This window comes from Podarcis erhardii (assembly GCF_964252035.2).
Source record: "Podarcis erhardii genome assembly, chromosome: 14".
In the NCBI taxonomy this organism is placed as follows: Eukaryota; Metazoa; Chordata; class Lepidosauria; order Squamata; family Lacertidae; genus Podarcis; species Podarcis erhardii.
In genome coordinates, this window is record NC_138503.1 from 9,595,828 (window position 1) to 9,612,768 (window position 16,941).

A 16,941-nucleotide genomic window follows, 5' to 3' on the forward strand; every position below is an offset into this window, starting at 1 on the left:
CTCCTCCTCCTGTCCCATTATTTCCCTGCTTTCCCCCTCATCTGCCTCTGAGCTGTGATCTCCCTCAAACCCCTGCTGTAATTCTGAACTGTCTTCTTCTCTGGAAGAGTCAGGCTGGGGAGGTGGTCTCCACCATTCCTCCTCTGCCCAGTCCCTGACACACAAAAAGTTGGTTGTGCTTGGATGAGGTAAAGGTAAAGGGACCCCTGACCACTAGGTCCAGTTGTGGCCAACTCTGGGGTTGCAGCGCTCATCTCGCTTTATTGGCCAAGGGAACCGGCATACAGCATCCAGTTCATGTGGCCAGCATGACTAAGCCACTTCTGGCGAACCAGAGCAGCGCGCAGAAACACTGTTTACCTTCCCGCCAGAGTGGTACCTATTTATCTACTTGCACTTTGACGTGCTTTTGAACTGCTAAATTGGCAGGAGCAGGGACCGAGCAACGGGAGCTCACCCCGTTGTGGGGATTCAAACCTCAGACCTTCTGATCAGCAAGCCCTAGGCTCTGTGGTTTAACCCACAGCACCAACAAGACTTCAGTTGCACAAATCTAAATTTCCTGCTTTGCAGTTGAATCCCTTTTGCAAAGTATTAACATTTACCTTTGTGTCAGTATCCTCAATAGACGTGGCAACCAAAGGGCACACAAATAGGCATGTGTGGACCACAACTCACGCACAATCTGTACTTACCCATGTTGTCATTTTTACCAGTTTCTAAAGGAAGCAAGTCACTGTAGACTATTCTATGATCCATAAGAACATAAGATGACTCTGCTGGATTAAGCCAATGGCCCATCTAGTAGCCAACCAGGTGCTAGTGGGAGGCATGTGATCAGGACCTGAGTGCAGTGGCTGCTATTCTCAGCAACTGATATTCAGCAGCATACTGCCTCTCACACGTGCATATCTGCTGGAATATCTACATCCAGGAGACTCGCAAGGATCCAGCAGCAATGAACCTGATCTCAGAGCAAAGACAGGATTCTAAAATATACTCAGATGAAGAGTGGCAAGAGGATTGTTGGTGAAACTGAAAAACAAAAGGCTACAAACCAAATCTGTGTGTTTGTAGGATGTGGAGCCTCAATGTTTGCAGAAGTATGGAAACAATTTTAGGAGAGAAAACCTAAAGGGCACTCCATTGAAAGAAAAGAAAGATAGCAGATTCATGAAGACTGAGCATTCTTGGTTGCCATGCAATGCTGTGTGTGTGTTGGGCGGAGGGAATCTTGGAAGATGACATGGGAAGCTGGGACAGGAACCCTCTAACATTTTGTTGCAGGGCCCACTTGTATAACTCAACATGCCCAAGATACACACACTCTGCATGTGCAAGTGCATCAGTCACCACCAGCCAGGTAAAGCAAGCCTGCAGAAGACTTTGCCCCTGGTGGAGGTAGGGTTGATGTTACACCAGCTAGTTTGTTTTAAGGACAGTGACTCATCCCACCAGTAAGCCACTTCTGCCCATTTTCTAGAGCAGAGATGGGTAACCTGTGGCCCTCCAGGTGTTATTGGACTCCATTTCCCATCAGCCCCAGCCAACATAGTCAGTGGTCAGGGATGGTGAGAGCTGAAGTCAAGCAACATCAGGCCACAGGTTTCCCAACCCCATTCTAGAAATCTCTCACACATCTCTCACACTAAGTATCTCCAAATGCCCTTGCCCCTTGAGAGAACATCCATTCTGCAAATCCTTTCTTTATCCAGTGACCTCATGCCTCTGTGACCTCATGCTACTATGGTAACCACTTTCAGTTCTGCAGGGGAAATCAGTTGACTTCATCTCCATGAGTCTCATTCGTTTGATGAAAAGACAAAAGAGAAGATCAAGGGAGCCTTTGGCTTCTCTAAGAAGTGTAAAGGGAATTCAGATCTGTTTGTTTTGGAGTGATATAAGACTATTTTTTGTGGGACAATGCGGAAAGGGGTATCTACAGAAAATGTTGAAGGCCCAACGTCCTCTGAAGAAAATATTGTAGGACTCAGGGCTTCTATCTCAACTCTACTGGTGAGTTCCCCTCCATTAGCATAATGAGGACCAATTGGAAGAGCTGGGAAAATCATGATAAGGCATGATAACTGTCTTCAAAGGGTGTCATGTAAGAAGATGGATCAAGCTGTGTTCTGTGGTGCTGCAGATGGAACTGGGAATGGCAGGGAAGCATATTTTGGGTAAACAGCAAGAGAAACTTCCCTGACCATCGGCCAGAGATGCCCAGCAACATGTTGTCTACCCATAATAAGCCAAATGGACCAGCAGTCCAATTCAGTGCAAGTATATGTAATGGTGATGGTGCCAGCAAGGGCTTCCTGTTAGATGTTGACACCCCACCCCTCCTTCTATTTGTGTGCTCACCTGTTGGATTTGCATTGTCATCATGGGAAGCCTTGCAAAAACTCAAGGCTATCAAGTTATCAGTAGGTATAAATGTAGCATTCTCTCCTAGCAGACTTTGGCCAGCTCTCAATTTCCCCGTCAATGATTTTTCGACCCGAAGAGATTCCTGTGCCTTGAAAATCCCATAATTTCTTTTTCAATTCCATAGGCCACACAGCTTCTGTGATTCTGATGAGATTTGCTTAAATGGCCCCCTCTGCCTGATGTCATTGATTTTATTTCCTCAGTCCCTCTCATCAGGTTGTTTGTAACTAATTACACATTCAGTCTTGAAGCTCCTTTGTAACTAAACCTAAGTACAAATATCCCAGTTCAGGTTTCCCAATTGGAAAATGTACCATTTGAGAAGGAAGTGAGAAGAGATATATATGCACACAACATTTATATACTATTTGATTGTAATAAAACCTCAGAGCAGTCATATAAACATTTTAATTGCTTTTTGTTTGTTTTTTTGATTGATGATTGATTGATTTATATACCATCCTTTATCCAAACATCCCAGCGGAGTGTACAAAATTAAGTTCATAATTTATACAGCATAATAAAAGCATAATACACATAATACAGCATAATATAATAATAATAATAACAGGCCCTCCACACCACATTTAACAAGCCATAGATTATTTAATGGTTGAAGAGCTGGGTAAAGAGGAATGTTTTCACCTGGCACCTAAAAAGAGGTAATTATGGCGCCAGAACAGCCTCTCTGGGGAGAGCATTCCATAGATGGGCAGCCACCACAGAAAAGGCCCATTCTCGTGCTGTCACCCTCCAAACCTTGGATGACAAGTGCAGGGTCCTAGTTAGTTCATATAGGAAGAGGCAGTCCTTAAGGTATTGAGGTCCTGAGCCATGTAAGCCTTTATAGGTTAGCACCAGCTCTTTGAACTGGGCCTGGAAACTAATTGGCAGCCAATGCAGTCAGGCCAGGATCAGTGTGATATGTTCAAACCATGTTGCTCTGTTGAGCAACCTGGCTGTCAAATTTTGCAGCAGCTGCAGTTTCTGAACCATCCTCAGAGGCAGCCCCACATATAACACACTGCAGTAATCCAACCTAGAGGTTACCAGAGCGTAGGCCACAGAGGTTAGACTATCTCTGTCCAGATAGGGACGTAGCTGGGCCACCAGCTGAAGCTGACAGAAGGCACTCCATGCCACTGAGGCCACTTGGGCCTCTAGTGACAGTAATGGATCTAGGAACACACTCAAGCTATGTACCTTCTCCTTAAGAGGGAGTGTAACCCCCCTCAAGAGTGGGCAACCCATCCATCCTGTCAGGATACTGTCAGCAGCTCCCAGCGAGTTGCCCAGGAAAGTATAAAGAAAAGGAAAAATTTCTTACCACCCATATTTATTTATTTTTTAAAAAATAATATTTATTAAGATTTCAAAAAAGTTACAATAATAAAAAAGAAAAGAAAAAGAAGGGAAAAATACAAAACACAAAAAGGTAAAAAACAATTAAAAACAAATCAACCTTTCCATATCTTAACTTTCATTTACTTGTTTCCCTGACCTCCTCGCACCTCCCTTTTTTGTATTCTAGTTCAATTAATTATTTCAGCAAATCCTTTCCATTTTTGCTTTTATCCTAATAGTTTATCTTAATATATTATAACATTACATTCTCACCTGTTAACAATCCATCTTTAAATACTCCTTTATAACATTTACTGCTAAAAACACATAACTTCATTCCAGCATCCTTCTAACATTCCTTAATCTTACCACCCATATTTATTTCAATCTTACAGGGAGAGGCTATAGAACCCAGCCTCTTGGATAATGGCGTTGTCCCGAGTGAATTTCCACCCCCGTCTCTCCCACTTCCTCATTCATCTCCTCTACAGGTGCTGCTAAGTGCCCTCTGTCTTTGAGCTCTTTGCTCTCCTACTTTTAAGGCTCGCCAGGTTCTGGGTCTGGGATGCTTTCTAATGACAACATGTGAGCTGGGTTTTGTTCTGGCTCTCCCATGATTTCCCAGCTTTCCCCCTCATCTCCCTCTGAGCTACCTCAAACCCCTGCTGTCAATCTATACTGTCTTCATCCTTCTCCTCCCTGGAAGGGTCAGGATGGGGAGGTGGTCTCTGCCATTCCTCCTCTGCCCAGTCCCTGACAATCCGGTCTAAGGAACCACCTACTAACAGTGCCTCTGTCTTATTTGAATTGAGTTTCAGTTTGTTGGCTCTCATTCAGTCCACTACCTGAGGCAAGACAGCAGTCCAGCACATCTACTGCCTCACCTACAGATGTAAAGGAGAAGCAGAGTTGTGTGTCATCAGCACACTGCTGACAACATACTCCCAAACTCTGGAAGACTCCACTCAGAGGCTTCATATAGACATTAAACCACATGGGGAATAAAATATATTTGAGGCTATTATATGACTCCACAGCAAACTTTTTCTTTGACAGTTTTGCAGTGCACTGTAGAAAATGACACGGCCCATTTGGAACGCTGAAAGCTTTTGCAATAACCAATAGATCAGTCAATGAATGGTGAGGATCACCCTGTGGAAGGATTTAAAGCAATGCTCAAGGCAAGAATGGTTTGTGTGGCCACATATGAATTGCCACCAAAAGTGGACACAAATTGGCAGACAATTTGCATTTGTGAATTTTATATGCATCTACACAAGTTATAGCTGAATAAGTAAACTAAGTCCCCTGTCAGGTTTTACACTGTAGGTTTTAAATCTGTATTTTACCTGCCCTAATTTGATATGTTTTTTATTTAACAGAAGCCATATGCCACATACTCCACAGAAAGCCTCTAAGCAGTTTACAAAGAACAATTCAAATATTCATTAAAATAAAAAATACTGATAAAAGCAAGCGCTAAAAACAAATGGGCATAAAATGCCCGTGTGTGTTTGAATATTTGTTAATTTAACAGATTCCTTCTGAAAAGGATATAAATGCCAGGTAATGTCTTTTAATTGTGTTTATCTCAGTCTGTTAGAAACCATTTATTTATTTATATTTGGGTTTTAATGCACTGAATCAGTAATTTAAAAAATTGCAATACAACAGCTGCAAAACAAATAGAGAACTCTTTCACAGAGATAACTGTCCTCTGTTAAGTAGGACACATGGCCACCTATGCAGCACACCTTCTAATACTTCACACTCTCTTAACATCCTTCTCATCCTAAGAATTTTTGTCCAAACCCTTCTTTCCGCGACATATACTTGCTGTCTTCAGTGGCAGTACCTCCCAGCAATATCCTCAGGCAATGGCTACATTTGGGACCATGAATTAACCCTGGGTGGTGAAATACCATTTTAATTCTGCAGTGTCCCCAATGTAGCATTGCTCCAAGGCACTGTGAGAAATTGAAATGCTAGGAACAATGGGGAGCTGCCATTTTAATTTCCCACAATGACCCCTATTCCCCACACAGAGCTACCTCTGGCATTGCTCACCCACTCTGGGAACTGTAGCTCTGTGCAAGACTATGGGGAGTCTCCTAGCAACTCTCAACACCCTTAAACCGCATCTCTCAGATTTATTTGTCGGAAGCTGTGACTTTTTAAAGTGGCATCATAGCACTTTAATTGTATGATTAGAAGGTGGCTGTACACCCCAGGGGAAGGTGAGCCTTTTTTATTCTCTTTTGATATATATGTATTTGCAGTTTTACTGGGTAAACCTCTCCCGAAAGGCAACAATTTGAAACACGCAAGTGGGTTTGAAAAGAACACTGCTGCTGTTTCCTCGGTGGAAGGAAGGAAAAAATATTGGATTGGAGTTACCGTATTTTTCGCTCTATAAGACGCACCAGGCCACAAGACGCACCTAGTATTTGGAGGAGGAAAACAAGAAAAAAAAATTCTGAATCTCAGAAGCCAGAACAGCAAGAGGGATCGCTGCGCAATGAAAGCAGTGATCCATCTTGCTGTTCTGGCTTCTGGGATAGCTGCGCAGCCTGCATTAGCTCCATAAGACGCACACACATTTCCCCTTACTTTTTAGGAGGGAAAAGGTGAGTCTTATAGAGCAAAAAATATGGTACTTTGTCCTTGGTAGTTGGTGTGCGACTATGGAGGGATATTCTGGACAGCTGCCCGGAGCAAATGGTGTCTTTTGGGGGAAAATATTTCACCAGAACTATGAAGACCAGTGGTTGCAAACTTAAATGAAAACTAAGTGAAGGATTGACATCAGAGTGGTTTATTGACTAATTAAGATTAATTAAGAAATGCAATGTGATATTAGATGATTACCATTCCACGAAATTCAGGACATGGGAAGTCACCTAAAGATATATCATTTGGCAATATATTTGGCTTTTTTTCTTTTTTCTTTTTCTTTTTTTATTGTTTTGTATTTTGGAATGTCATACTGTGGTTTTTATTGGATTATTAAATTGGAAAACTCAATAAAATATTATTTTTTAAAAAGAAAGAATGTGGCTGTACACACCTTCCCCCAATACTGGCATCCCTACCTGTTTGGTATCCACATCATGGGGTGGGATATCCTGAAGTCCTTTTGCATTGCATCCTGGTGAACGGCAATCCCTTGACTTTGTTTCCAGAGTATGAAGAAGTTGCCCATTGACAGTTCAGAATGGCAAAGTTATTTTGATGAGAGCGGCCAGTTACTCAAGTCAAAAGAGTGCATTTCAGCCAAAATCCTGGAGAGGGTGAGTGGTAGCTGGGAACCTTTGCTTGTAATGTGTGTGTGTGTGTGTGTTTGTGTGTGGTGTTTTTTATTTGCACTGTGGGCTTAGTTGTGTTTCATTTCTCATTTTATTTGCACACCACTTGGAGAGCTTTTTTTTATCAAGTAAGTGGACGCGGGTGACGCTGTGGGTTAAACCACAGAGCCTAGGACTTGCCGATCAGAAGGTCGGCAGTTCGAATCCCTGCAACGGGGTGAGTTCCCGTTGCTCGTTCCCAGCTCCTGCCAACCTAGCAGTTCGAAAGCACACCAGTGCAAGTAGATAAATAGGTACCGCTCCAGCGAGAAGGTAAGCGGTGTTTCCGTGCGCTGCTCTGGTTCGCCAGAAGCGGCTTAGTCCTGCTGGCCACATGACCTGGAAGCTGTACGCCGGCTCCCTCAGCCAATAAAGCGAGATCAGCGCCGCAACCCCAGAGTCAGTCACGACTGGATTTAATGGTCAGGGGTCCCCCTTTACCTAAGTAGTTTATAAATCTTCTAAATAAATAAAGATACAAGACGGCAGTTTCTTATGCGCAATGTAAACAGACTGGAGGTGATGAGGCAGTTTCCATTCTCATGCTTGTTGCTATCATTTGCCATTTTTTACATGCAATATTAGATCTACCCATTAAATGTTCCCTTGCAATGCTGATGGTGTGCCCTTTCTCTTGGAAGCTGCTGTTTTTACTCTGGGCCAATATGGGGCATCGGTTAGCATATTGAACTACAGCCAGGAAGGCCAGGGTTGAAATTCCCACTCAGCAATGAAGCAGGGCTGTTAGGAGGATAAAGGGGGGAGCCATGTACACAGTGTTGAGTTTCTTGAAGGAAAGCTAGGATAAAAAAAAGTCACACTCCCCATTGAATCATGTGCATATCTAACACAGGTTCATTTTCTTACAAATTTGAAATAACTCCAAACAGACCTAAAATCAAAGGTCTGTCTCTCCACCCAACCTCCATTGGCCTGCAGCTGTTTTGTCTTCAGGAGAGACTTCATTAGCACACCTTTGTCTTCGGTGGCTTTCAGAGAAAGAAACACTCTTCAAAATGACAATTTGCAACTGAAGAACCCTCTCACATGATCTAAAGTTAAGCACCACGTGAGAGGTAGCAGAGCAGCTATATTAACAGTTTATTAGTAACTGATAAGATTCCCAGAGATCTCTTCTTAGATTCAATGGATTTTCCATGTTAAACCTTCAGCAATACACATTCAAACACATCAAGAGTTATTTCCGATTTCAATGTCAATTAAACAATTACTCTTAATATTTAAGACTGGGAAAATGTGAACCGCAGAGAACTGCAACTGTCAGATTTCTCCATCTCTACCTGTTGGACTGCTCAGTCAACCTCAAGGCCTGTACTACTCTCTCTTCTTCAGGTTCTTGATCTTTAAACCAGACTTGGACCAACCAACCAAGTTGTGCTCAGTAAAGCAGACTCCCAAAGCACATTCAAATACCCCCCTACCCTGCTAAAGCCCTGCATTTATTTATTTATTTTTATTTTGCAAACATTCAGAATAATACTCAGAAGGAAGGTAAGAAATATAATGACGCTGACATGGGAGAGTGGAGTGGTTTCCTGGGAGTATTGTTACATGATTCATCGCTTCAGGTTTTTCCTATAAGGAGGGGAAATAAGCCTTTTAGATGCATCACTGGGGCAAGGACACGATGGCCTTGTTTCTACATCCCTGAATGGCCGAGTGGGACTAAGCTGTCTATGAGCATCTAATACATGTGAAAGATTTGTGACTTTCCTTCTGCTAGCTCATTTAGCACATCTCCAGAGCCAAGGTGAGGTTGCCATGGTAATCAGAAGCCCCGGCAGCTTCGGAAAAGGATTCTTCTCCAGGGAAGTTTCTTTTCGTGGCAATGGAAGCGGTCTTGCCCAGCAGATGTGGGTTTGGGGTCAGAAGGATTTTCCGTTCACTGGCGTTCCAGCAGAACCTAGAGAGAACTGGAGAAATCCACCTTGGGGGATGATAATCATCAGTGTTGCAGAGCTGCCAACCAATTAAACTTGGATTAAACAGCTAGGCTTTAAACCAACTAAATAACATATGGGAGCGGCAACAAAATGTTGCCGTGTGGAGTTGTCCTTTTTTAGGATTCCTGCCATTCCCTCCCATTTCCCCCCACCACATTTTCTTCCCCACCCCAACAGTCACTCAACAATCCTTGTCCACTGAGTATGCTCATTCCTCATTAGACTTGGGTTTTGGGGAGAGGGGTTCCCCTCTGCTTATGTTCCTCTGGCACAGTAATGTTTCCTTCTACTTCAAAAAAGCTTATGGTTTCCTGAAGCCCATAGAGATTTCCCTCTTGTTCATGGGTGATATCATTTTGCCTACATAAACTATGGCACTCATAGTCTAAACCATGGGTAGGCAAACTAAGGCCCGGGGGCTGGATGCGGCCCAATCGCCTTCTAAATCCGGCCCGCGGATGGTCCGCCAATCAGTGTGTTTTTACATGAGTAGAATGTGTCCTTTTATTTAGAATGCATCTCTGGGTTATTTGTGGGGCATAGGAATTCGTTCATTATTATTTTTTCAAAATATAGTCCGGCCCCCCACAAGGTCTGAGGGACAGTGGACCAGCCCCCTGCTGAAAAAGTTTGCTGACCCCTGGTCTAAACTTTAGAAATATGAGAAATCATCATGCAGACGCTCCACAAACGTTTTAAGCAGCATGAGTCTTGTCCACAGGAACACAGTGTAAACCATGGATGGTTCTATCACATGTGGTGGACTTGTAAAAGAGTATTGGGAAATAATCCATCATGAATTGAAAAAAAATGTTTAAAAGTACATTTCCAAAAAAAAAAAAAACAACCCAAAAAAGAAAACAGAGTCCTTTTTGTGGGGATAATCCAGACGGAAATTCACAGGAGCTAAAAACGATTATTTATGTATGCCACTACTGTGGCCCATGTTTTGTTAGCCCAAAAATGAAAATCGAGCGGGGTCCCAACCAAAGAAGAGTAGCAACTTAAGCTGACAGAATATGCACAACTTGCAAACTTAACATAAAGAATAAGAGAACAAGAAGAACATACGTTTAGAGAAGATTAGAAAATGTTTATTGAATACATGGGGGGAAATTGTGTACACCTGAAAATGTTGGCAGCATTAAGATAATTTAATGTAAGTGTAAATAAGTTTTGATGAATGTAATACAGTGGTACCTTAGGTTACAGACGCTTCAGGTTACAGATGCTTCAGGTTACAGACTCCGCTAACCCAGAAATAGTATCTCGGGTTAAGAACTTTTCTTCAGGATGAGAACAGAAATCGTGCAGCGGCAGTGCAGCGGCAGCGGGAGGTCCCATTGGCTAAAGTGGTACCTCAGGTTAAGAACAGTTTCAGGTTAAGAATGGACCTCCAGAACGAATTAAGTTCTTAACCAGAGGCACCACTGTAATGGAATACTGAATGGTTTAGTTTTTGTAAAATATGCAGGGATTTAAGATATGTAAAATGAACCATGAAAAGAGAAGAAGGGAAGCCACTGATAGTTTAAGGATGTTTAAATGGGTATTTTAAATTGTAAAACAGAAAAGATAATAAAAATGAGAGAGAGAGAGAGAGAGAGAGAGAGAGAGAGAGAGAGAGAGAGAGAGAGACCCATGGATGGTTGTTGAACTCTTTCAGCTCCTGCCATCTCTGCCCATGACCCCTGGTTGTGGCTCATGGGGCTGAATTCCAACAGCTTCTGGAGAACCATAGGTGTGATCAAAACCTTTGCAATCCACTCCTTTACATGTTGCCTTGAAATAATTCACATTAAAGACAGTGAGAAGTGCTTCCATGTAAGTGCCTTCTAGATGTTGTTGGACTTCAGCTCCCATAAAGCCCAGCCAGCATAAGCCAATGGCCAGGAATGATGGGAGAGCCAACAGTGTAATCTCCAACCAATCCATCTGCCAATTATCCGATGAAAAGCTTAAACATGTTGCATCTCCCTATTACGTCTTTGGCAAATTAGTTTCACTCATCATGCAAGGGGTTTTTCAAGCAGTCTACATGTTCTAAAGTTGTTTCTTCAGTCGGTGAGAAGTGCTTTTCCACCGTCATTGGAGGAAAGGAGACAGCCACCAAAGCCCAGATGAACCCAGGGAAACCTAGCACTTCTAAAGAGAGCTGTGAAAATGTTCTCTCTCCCCCCTCAAGAGCTCCACAGTCTGTCATAAATGTTAGTCTTTGCCTTGATAAATTTAGCCAGTGCCATGACCTTGGCAGATCCCATTTGTCTCTCGTGTAATTTTATCAAAATTGCCAAGTTATTCCACATCTGCATCCTTTCCCCTTCTCATCTAAACCACAGCATCTGTCTTTGGGACTTGGAGAGTGCTTATTCTCAACCTCTGAACTTGTTGCTTTTCTACCTGGAAAAGCAGTTTGATTGCCACTGATTGCTTACTCAAGTTTAATTATTCTCTAGCGCTTTTAATTTGGCTTTGGGTGAAAGTATTCTATTGGTGAGTTTCTGCCGGCATCAAAACACAGCTAAGCTGTTGAGGGTATGGATGCAAGAAGGCATCATTTCCCATTCCACCTTTTATTCAGTACATGCAGCACTGTTTCCATTCCACTGCAGTTCACCTCTCACTGGAAAGGACGTTATTTTTTCACCGTCTGCTAGGGTGCAATTTGCACGACGTAATTTACATTGTTGCTTTATTATTCCAACTCATTCATGCCAGCGCAAAGGAAACACAATGCAAAGGGTGGGCAGGATGTAATCATTTGCAGACTAAATGCAACAACAGTGAATACCCAGTGTATTGGCTGGGTTGATTTATATTGCAAATATAGGACAAATAAATGAACATTGACAATTTCCTGTTTCTGTTTTCATTGGAATTCTCTGACATTTCATCCCAGTGAAATGGGGGGATCCAGCTGTAGTCTCAGACTATGAAGCTGTTTCCTTCAGGGGGAATGCAAGCCCTCCCAGGAAAGGTCACCCACCTAATTTTTGGACACAGGAAATACCTCAGCCACAGCACCTCTGTCTTATCAGGATTCAACCTCTTACATAGACTTTCACTTCTTGCCCAGACTATAGATCAGGCACCCCCAAACTCAGCCCACCAGATGTTTTGGGACTACAATTCCCATCAACCCTAGCCACTGGTACTGTTAGCTAAGGATGATGGGAGTTGTAGTCCCAAAACACCAGGAGGGCTGAGTTTCGTGATGCCTGCTATAGACCCTTGTTGTTGGTTGGGGGTGGGGGAGATGGATGACACACCTTTTTTTGGCCTCACCCCCTCCTTTTGTTGTTGTTGCAGGGTTTGGATCCCTCTGTGAGGTCAGAAGCATGGAAGTTTCTCACAGGCTATTACTCCTGGAGGAGTTCCTGTGACGAGAGACTGACAGTTGACAGCATGAGGCGGTATGTGGATAATGTCAATATACAGTTTAGTCACTAGATGGCACTAGACTTAGTTGTGGCTGGGTGGAGGCAGGAGCTTCCTGTGGCTGTTGTCTCCTCCCTGGAAGGAGACTGTAAAGTTCTTATATAGAGTCCTGTCTTAGATGACAGTAAGAACATGAAACAGGTCTGTTCTCCCCCCCCCCCCACACACACAAAAGCACACACACACGTAGCACAGATTGGTTCATTAGGGCAAATGGAGCAATGTCTGACTCTTCCCTCAGCCACGCCCACCAGCCTATCTTCTTACCTACAGCCAATCAGGGTGTGGCCCTGCCTCTCCTTGGATCTGGCTCCACTTACCATTGGTCTCCCTGCCTTCTGCCCCACCAACCAATGGACACCAGCCACTGCTGCACATATGAGCTTGGGGCAGTCCTCAAAAGAACTTCGCATCAACTAAAATCCAAAATATCCCGTGAGCAACAGAATCAGAGAGCATGCTGAGTTAGAATCACGGAATCATAGAATCATAGAGTTGGAAGAGACCACAAGGGCCATCGAGTCCAACCCCCTGCCAAGCAGGAAACACCATCAGAGCACTCCTGACATATGGTTGTCAAGCCTCTGCTTAAAGACCTCCAAAGACGAAGACTCCACCACACTCCTTGGCAGCAAATTCCACTGTCAAACAACTCTTACTGTCAGGAAGTTCTTCCTAATGTTTTGGTGGAATCTTCTTTCTTGTAGTTTGTAGGTGGAAAGTAGGTGGAATCTACTTTCTTGTAGTTAGTTTCCATTGCTCCAATCGTACAATCGTGGAGTTGGAAGGGGCCCTGCAATACAACTGCTTGCAATGCAGCGATCTCAACTAAAGCATCCAGCTCGACTCCTTTCCTAAGGAGTGCAGCATTCATTTTAACAGACCTTTGTACAGGGGAGGAATGTGTCTGCTTTTAAAAGTTTTAAGGCACTGGGGGAAAGAGATGCACCTATGATGGTCGCCCAGCTTCCTGTTCTGCCCCTGCTGCTGCCTTTGCCCACAGGAGGCCAAAGAAGTGTGTCTTGGGAAAACAGATGAAGGAACAAGCAAGCCCAGTGGCAGCACTTAATTCACTAGGGCAGTGGCAGAAGTCCCAGCTGCAGGTCTGGCTGATAGTGGCAGCCTTTTTAATATCCCCACAATGCCCCCACAACATCACTTCAGTCTGGGCAGTGTAGGAAATTCAAACAGAGGAGGGGTCCACCAGAGGGCACTGGCTTATATTCTGTTCTGTGCATGACTATTTCCCTAATTCCTTGCAGGAAAAGTTACGAATCTTTGTGCAACATGTGTGAAAAGATCCAACCTCTGCTGGAGACGGAGCACAGGGATTTCATGGAGGTGCGAAACATCATCAGTGAGTAGTCAGGAGTGCAGCGATCAAAATGAAGGGAGCATTCACAATATGTCAACCATATGTCAGGAGTGCTCTGATGGTGTTTCCTGTTTGGCAGGGGGTTGGACTCGATGGCCCTTGTGGTCTCTTCCAACTCTATGATTCTATGATTCTAAATGGGATCTGGGTTTTTACCTAGGTGGCTTAAATGCAATCAATGGGCATTAGGAAACCGACTGATTCTAGGTTAAACCATTGCTCCATCTAGGCTGGGGGTAATGAACATGATGCCCTCCAATCCAGATGTTGTTGAACTCCAAATCCCATCAGCCTCAGCCAATAGTCAGGGATGATGGGAGTTGTGGTCAGCAAGATATGGCAGGCATCTTTTGCCCACCCCAGATCTAGCCCACTAGAAGGCAGCCCTGTTTAGGAAAGTTTTTAATGTTTGAATGTTTTATCGTGTTTTTAATATTCTGCTGGGATCTGCCCAGAGTGGCTGGGGAAACCCAGCCAGATGGGCAGGGTATAGATAATAAACTGATGATGGTGACGATGGTGATGTTATTTGACTGGCAGCAAATCTTTGGCAGATGTCCTTCTCATGACCTGCTATCTGAACCTTTCTAACTGGAGCTGCTGGAGACTGAACCCTAGACAAAGTACAGATTCTACCACTGAACTATGGCCCTTCCCCAGCCACATTTCTGGTAAAGGTAAAGGTAAAGGTACTCCTGACCATTAGGTCCAGTCGTGACCGACTCTGGGGTTGTGGCGCTCATCTCGCTTTATTGGCTTAGGGAGCCGGTGTACAGCTTCCGGGTCATGTGGCCAGCATGACTAAACCGCTTCTGGCAAACCAGAGCAGTGCACGGAAATACCATTTACCTTCCCACCGGAGCGATACCTATTTATCCACTTGCACTTTGACGTGCTTTCGAACTGCTAGTTTGGCAGGAGCAGGGACCGAGCAATGGGAGCTCACCCCGTTGCGGGGATTCAAAACGCCAACCTTCTGATCAGCAAGCCCTAGGCTCTGTGGTTTAACCCACAGCGCCACTGGAGCTGCTGGAGACTGACCCCTAGACAAAGTACAGATTCTACCACTGAACTATGGCCCTTCACCAGCCACATTTCTTGTAGGTCTAGCATAAGCATGCTTTTATTTACCCTTGTCTTTGTTTTCAAAGCTTTCTAAGAAAGGTCTGTTAAATTTGAAAGTATCTCTGGCCACCTCCAACCACCTAATTCTGGGGCAGCTGCCATGGCACCATCTCAATGTTTTGCAGTGCAACTCACATCCCTAACCATTGGCCATGCTGGCTGGGACTGACGGGTTTGGAGTCTAACAACATCTGGAGGGCCACAGGCTCACCACCACCACCACGATTGGTTGTCTCTGGCTTGAAAAGAGACCTCATTTCTACAGGATTACAGCCCTATTAGTAATGAAGAATTGTGTTACTGAATGCACTGTTAACTCTGAGTGGTATGATAATTCTTTTTACCATCAGCACACCACTGCTAAACTATGGAAAGAAGACAACCCTTTATGTGTTCATAGTGAAGTCATCTTCATTGCAGATTCAGTGGTTTCCATCACCACAGGATCACACTTTGTCTTAGTTTGCATGGCTTAGTGCGAATGTGTGGTCTTCCAGAGTCGTAACTAAGTTGCTGTTTCTTGAGTCCTCCCATTGTCTTTTTGTGCGCTAACCCACAGTTTGGCTTAGCACATTGTCCAAACGGCCATGGCTTAGCCTCTCCTCTGGACTGGGTTATTGAAATGAATTTTTGAAATAAAAATCTGTTTAGATAAAAACGATTTTTAAAAATTGTGAATAAGTTTGAGAACACAACACGTAAGGTCACAGGAACCCCAAAAAGCAATTGATAAGCACGAAAAGTGATTTACAAGGAACAGTTTAAGACTACATATGACGTGAACATACACACACACACACACACACACACAAGGATGGCTACTGTTGCGTGACAATTTCAATTTTTTCAAACACTTCAAATATTACATGAGATCTACTGGATTGCATCCAATTTCATACTTCATCAGAAACAAAATGCATAATTTCTTGTAATTGGCAGCTGTAGATCCCCCTAAAGCCAATTGTTTGATTTTTCCAAATTGTATCTTGTTCTTCTAAAACAGGTATGTTCAACCTTTTCAGACCCAGGACCCCTTTCTGAAACCTTTACCCTATACAGTGGTACCTCGGGTTAAGTACTTAATTCGTTCTGGAGGTCCGTTCTTAACCTGAAACTGTTCTTAACCTGAGGTACCACCCTAGCTAATGGGGCTTCCCGCTGCCACCGCACTGCCAGAGCACGATTTCTGTTCTCATCCTGAAGCAAAGTTCTTAACCCGAGGTACTATTTCTGGGTGAGCAGAGTCTGTAACCTGAAGCGTCTGTAACCCGAGGTACCACTGTATTTGCCTGGTGGTTGAGCTCCTGTTGTGACCCACCTTTGATCAGACATGACCGACTAGTTGAAGACCAGTCTTCCACAATATCTTAAATCATTGGAGCTCTGCTACAAATACTTTAATACAAATATAGCACTGCCAAATTTGCAAAGGAGCGATTGTGTCTTGCAGAAGGTCCCAGGTTCAATATCAGTGGGGCTGAGAGAGACCCCTGCTTGAAGAGAGAGACAGTTGCTGCCGGTTGCTATAGATGGAGCAATGATCTGACTCAGTATTACACAGCTTTCTGTATTCCTATGATGTTCAAAACATGTGGCTGCTGCTCACATGATATTTCGCACATGAGTATCAGCAGTGTGGCTTTGTCTCTTTTCTCCCTCACTCTTGGGCTACTTCTCCTTTGTGTTTTGTGTGCATAAGGCTGTTTTGCTTGCCCATACCTGAAATAGAGCACCCGGAGCTTGTTAAGGGGCAGGAAAGGGTTAACAAAATGTAATTATACAAATGTAATGCACACATAAAGGACGCAGGTGGCGCTGTGGTTTAAACCACTGAGCCTAGGACTTGCTGATCAGAAGGTTGGCAGTTTGAATCCCCGCAACAGGGTGAGCTCCCGTTTCTCAGTCCCTGCCCCTGCCAACC

General features: G+C 43.9%; 1 protein-coding gene across 1 annotated transcript in view; it reads left to right on the forward strand.

The window, feature by feature from the left end:
• Positions 1-1,757: 1,757 nt before the first annotated feature.
• Positions 1,758-16,941, forward strand: part of TBC1D21 (TBC1 domain family member 21) — a 44,034-nt gene continuing 28,850 nt past the window's right edge. Inside the window, exons 1-4 of the mRNA XM_081839219.1 lie at positions 1,758-2,016; positions 6,957-7,064; positions 12,392-12,495; positions 13,783-13,877. Of these exons, the coding sequence (XP_081695345.1) occupies positions 1,924-2,016; positions 6,957-7,064; positions 12,392-12,495; positions 13,783-13,877 (400 nt within the window). The 5' untranslated portion in view covers positions 1,758-1,923. The remainder of the gene's footprint in view (positions 2,017-6,956; positions 7,065-12,391; positions 12,496-13,782; positions 13,878-16,941) is intronic.